The sequence below is a fragment of the Egretta garzetta genome, unplaced genomic scaffold (genome assembly GCF_000687185.1).
Source record: "Egretta garzetta isolate BGI_Z169 unplaced genomic scaffold, ASM68718v1 scaffold766, whole genome shotgun sequence".
Taxonomy (NCBI): domain Eukaryota; kingdom Metazoa; phylum Chordata; class Aves; order Pelecaniformes; family Ardeidae; genus Egretta; species Egretta garzetta.
Genome location: NW_009260030.1, coordinates 172,508 through 177,486, shown reverse-complemented (window position 1 = coordinate 177,486; position 4,979 = coordinate 172,508). Strand labels below are relative to the sequence as shown.

At 46.9% G+C, this 4,979-nt stretch overlaps 1 protein-coding gene across 1 annotated transcript; it reads left to right on the top strand.

Moving 5' to 3' along the window:
• Positions 1 to 220: 220 nt before the first annotated feature.
• On the top strand, positions 221 to 4,653 carry LOC104128274 (opsin-VA). Its single transcript, XM_009641033.1, has 5 exons — positions 221 to 581; positions 2,051 to 2,261; positions 2,956 to 3,073; positions 3,585 to 3,824; positions 4,417 to 4,653. Exons 1-5 carry the CDS (start codon positions 221 to 223, stop codon positions 4,651 to 4,653), a joined length of 1,167 nt encoding a protein of 388 aa, XP_009639328.1.
• The last annotated feature ends 326 nt before the right edge of the window (positions 4,654 to 4,979 follow it).

Below are 4,979 nucleotides of genomic sequence, written 5' to 3'. Positions count from 1 at the left end.
CCCCCACGGCGCAAGGGTGGTCCGCCTGCTCCCACTCGCGGCACAGCACCGAACGTCCCTCTGACCACGACTTTGCTTCCTGGACGATTGCTGGAAAGCAGAAGCATGGAGACTTTGTTCACATTTCGGTTGGAGACAGCAGACTTCTCCTTTTAATCCTGACTAGTATTGACAGACTCCGGTATTATACAATACTATTTCTGCTAGTGAGAGAGAAGAAATGGATGCATTCGGAGCATCCGAAAACGAGTCGCTGTTGCCCAGCTCCTCTGGTCCTGGCGGGTGGGATCCCTTCCGCCGTCCCTTGGACTCCGTCCAGCCCTGGCACTTCAGGCTCCTGGCAGCAGTGATGTTGGCAGTGACCTCCTTGTCGCTCGCCGAGAACCTGGCTGTGATCCTGGTAACTTTTAAGTTCAAGCAGTTGAGACAGCCTGTCAATTATGTTATAGTCAATTTGTCTGTGGCTGATTTCCTGGTCTCGCTGACTGGTGGCACCATCAGCTCTTTAACCAACCTAAAAGGTTATTTTTATATGGGATACTGGGCTTGTGTGCTGGAAGGATTCGCTGTCACGTTTTTTGGTAAGCTTGATTTTGTGGTTGTGTGTTCTTTTCCTTCAACTTCCTTCAATCCACTCCGCTGGCTGCCCTGCAGCCTCCCACCACCGGCTTCTGCATGCCCTTGAACTCACCGGTTCTTCCCCCAGCTGCACATGGTCTGTAGTGGTCCCCGCGTGAGGGTGACTGACGTGTGTCACTACCTCTGCCATCGATCATCGGGTGTGTACTGAACACTGAGTATCTTTAAGGTAATGAGAAAAAGCTCGCTGATAGAGTAACAGCATCGTGGGGGTTTGGTAAAACAACGGCAGGAAAAAATTCACGGTGTGTGACTGTTTTCAAGGTTTGTATTTAGGTGTGTGCACATATTGGTAAATAGGAGAGAGAGAACAAGAGTGGGTGGCTGCTCTTAAACTGTGGAAAATATCGGTGTTAGGTACGGTCCAGTGGCTCCGGGGAACCGTGACGCCTGTAACAGCCACCCCTCGCACCTACATCTTTTTGCAATGCTTTTTCTTGGCTTTGTTTTACAAACTACACAAAAAGTGTCAGGAGGACTCTAAAAGGGCGAGTCCCCGCCACACGGCTCCCCGTGTGAACACCCCCCTGCAGTGCAAATGGGAATTGGGTCTAAAATGGGGCACCTGCTTGCTTGAGGTAGGCGTTCATTCCCGCTTCCCTTCCAATGCGTGCCACGGCTCTAAATCAAACGCGTGGCTGATTCTTAGCCCAGAGAGGCATCCCACGGTTGCTCTCAGCATGGTAAGCTACGCAGAGGGAATGTCAGCAAAGGACAATGCTGCTAAATCAGTTTGTGGCACGTAAGCCACATCCCGTGGGGAAAGATCAGACTAGTTCAAGATTTTTGGTGGCCAACCCAGTGATACGTGCCTAATAAACTGGTAATTTGATGTTGTGGGCAGCTGCCTATACGTCAGAGTCTGAAATGACAGTCTGAAATACGACATTTCTTGCAAAGGTAGCATTTTGAAGGTACATCTTAATTTGTTAATTTGGAAGCTACACACAATTTTCAGCTTTTCAGAGTAGAACCGGATGAAAAAAAGAAGTCATCCTCAGGTAAATGGCCCCATTAGCTGCTTGGTTTTGTAGTCATTGTACTGTAGACTGACAAACTAGGCAACTGTGAAAATCTTGTGCTCTTGATAAATATTAGAATAATGCACATAAATTGCACATCCTTTCTCAGCCTGAGATGATGGAAAAGGTGCCTGATGTGGTGGATGGTCCAACACTGGAACAGGTTGCCCAGAGTGGTTGTGGAGTCTCCGACTGTGGAGATATTCAAAACCCAACTCGACTGGGGCCCTGGACAACCTTCTGCACGAACCGTGCTTGAGCGTGAGGGGGGCGTTGAACGAGGTGACCCCCAGAGCTGCCTTTTGACCAAAACAATTCTGTGATGGGGGGTGTTTGCTTTTCAGTGAACCTACCCAATGTGTGACACTGACTGTGTTTTCTCACTGTAGGCATTGTTGCTCTCTGGTCTCTTGCTTTGTTGGCTTTTGAGCGGTACGTTGTGATCTGCCGCCCTTTGGGAAATGCGCGCTTGCGGGGGAAGCATGCAGCCCTAGGTGTTGCCTTTGTGTGGACCTTTTCTTTCGTTTGGACCATTCCACCAACAATGGGTTGGAGCAGTTACACCACCAGCAGGATTGGGACTACCTGTGAGCCTAACTGGTAAGGCCACTCTTGCAGTGTATGGCACAGACATGAAGGTTGCAGCTCAGGACGTCTCAGGGGCAGGAATTTAAAGGAAAGGTTTAAAGATGATGTACATCTCTCTCTGCAAAAATGGATGGAAAGAAAGTTGTAACAAAACCCAGCAAAATTAGCCCAGAACAGCTTTAAAAAAAAACAAACAACATTCTAAAGGGAGGAGCTTCCACCTGTAATTAAAATAATTGTCCTGTGCCTTGGGCTTCGTGTCAGGACCCAGGGAGGACAGAGGGATTTTTTCAGAAGACCAGTCAAGACCCTGAGCAGCCTGGTCTGGGCCCCATAGCTGACTGCACTTGGAGGAGGAGGTTGGGCTACATGTCCCCTCCCACCTGAACTGTCCCACTGTGTCCCTGACCCTGCGGTCATGGGATCCTGTCCGTGATCCTACAGTCAGGGGATTCTGTCTGTGATCCCACGGTCACGGGATCCTGTCCGTCATCCTATGGTCACGGGATCCTGTCCCAGTACATGGCCAGGGAGGTGGCCCAGGGCTCCATCTGGTGATAGGAGGAAGGCTGTAAAGGGGCACTTTGAATAAAAACGGTTGACCAAAATAGTAGTGACAGCTCTGAAGAGCAAAATCAATACTTCAAGAAAATAATAAGAGCACATATTAATAGTCCATTCACAGTGTGTTTTGTGTTTCACACAGGTACTCGGGAGCTTATACCGACCACACATACATCATTGCACTCTTCACCACCTGTTTTATAGTGCCTTTATCGGTGATTTTGGTATCCTATGGAAAACTGATGCGGAAGCTAAGACAGGTAAGCAGCAGCACCTCTAAGTGAACTTCTTAAATGTGTATGTGTGCCAACGTTTGGAATTTTTGTGTTCAATTTTCTGCTTTGGGGTGGGCTGCTGCAGCACCCATGAAGTTACCTGAGCCAGATTAACTTTTGTGAGGCTGGACAGCAAATCTGTGCCATCGCTTCGCTCCTCGTGACTTGGCTGAAGCTAGCTTGGGGGTGTCTCTACGGGCTGCCGTTGTGCCTGCCTGCAATTAGATTTCTACACAGAGATTGCCCTGGTAATCACTTTTTTGCTCTTACTTTGGCAATAAAAAGCTACCTAAGCAAAGGAAAATTCAGTAGTGACAGGATACAGTAAGTTATGGTCCTCAGCAGTAACATTGACACACTGTGGTCCAGTAACAGCATCCTGATGTGCTGTCATACCCAAGGGTAGGTCTTTCCTTCTACCATAGCCTGCTCACTAAATTCACTGGCTGGAGGCCTCATTGTTTGGTTTCTGGAATCTTCTGTCTTTTCTTTAAAGGTGTCAGATACACAGAGCAGGCTGGGAACTACGAGGAAGCCTGAAAGACAAGTGACTAGAATGGTGGTTGTTATGATCATGGCCTTTCTGATCTGCTGGACGCCGTACGCCGCCTTTTCTATCCTGGTCACTGCACACCCCTCCATCGAGCTGGATCCACGTCTGGCAGCAATTCCAGCTTTCTTTTCCAAAACAGCTACTGTTTATAATCCAGTTATCTACGTCTTTATGAACAAACAGGTACTGTGTGCTCTCAAAGTGTCTTTAACAGTCAGATTTCAGTATTTTGTCTTGTTTTATAACAAATTATTTCTACCTACCCCCATGTTAGTTAACTAGCACTGCAATATCCAGCATTTAGAATTAAAAATAAATAAACAGTCACTGTATATCTGTTGGAAGATAGCATAAGCCTCTGTGCATTAGTAAAATATGAACATTAATAATTATTAGGTTAATTATTATAAATATTATAAATATTAATATAAGTAAATATTATAAAGGAAAATCAGCCCTTAGTGATATGAAAGCAACTCATGAGCCTGGAGAAATGACCAGTTCTGCCCATTAGATGTGGTCAGTAAGAACCAGAAGAGGAAAAATACTTTTCCAAACAAGGTTTTTCCAGTAGCCTGGGTCTTTTTAGATCATTATTTCTCAGTTTTAGAGTTCTTCCCAGTGGCACAGGCAAACATGTTTTGTGGGACTATTTCTTTATATTCCCAATGGACTCATGAGAAAATTTCCAAGAGTTTTAGCCAAGACACAGGCAGCTTTATATTTTAAAATTCCTTACGTGTTTTGATTTATCTCCTTTTTTTCCACTTTCTAGTTCAGGAAGTGTCTGATCCAGATGTTCAGCTGCAGTGCCGTAGAAACTGCAGAGTCCAACATGAACCCAACGTCAGAGCGAGCAATGCTAACCCAGGACCAAAGAGGCAGTGAGATGTCCACCAGGGCAGTACGTTTCTGCCCTGCCATTTCTAAGAGGAAGACCGGAGATGAACACGGAAATTGCCAATCTTCTGCTCAGTTAGCAGCTTCAGAAAACAAAATCTGTCCCATGTAGGGTGGGAGATATGATCATTAATGTAGTGCTACAGCATAGTTCCTTGCTACCATCACTTAATATAAAAAATGTTGTCAGTGGGGACATTATGCTCCTGTGGGCACTGGCTTTTGAGAGCCCAGGCTCCTGAGTGAATGTCGGAGTTCGTTGGCTCTGCAGTTGCAGTCAAACACCCAGCCATGAGCTGAGTCCCTTCCTCCGCTGCATTCCTCTTCCCAAGCCAGAGCCTGTTTGCTCCTGAAGATAACATCGGGGAGCCCAGTGCTGCTACGCTGGCACGTAACGCAGTAGGGATGATAGGGGAGTTTTGCACCGGTGACGCCTCC

Excerpts from the sequence above, each read along its gene's own strand:
- LOC104128274 (XM_009641033.1), top strand. The coding sequence starts at position 221 with ATGGATGCATTCGGAGCATCCGAAAACGAGTCGCTGTTGCCCAGCTCC. Across the intron at positions 582-2,050 it reads ATTCGCTGTCACGTTTTTTG|GCATTGTTGCTCTCTGGTCT; the intron begins GTAAGCTTGATT and ends TTCTCACTGTAG. Across the intron at positions 3,074-3,584 it reads TGATGCGGAAGCTAAGACAG|GTGTCAGATACACAGAGCAG; the intron begins GTAAGCAGCAGC and ends TTTTCTTTAAAG.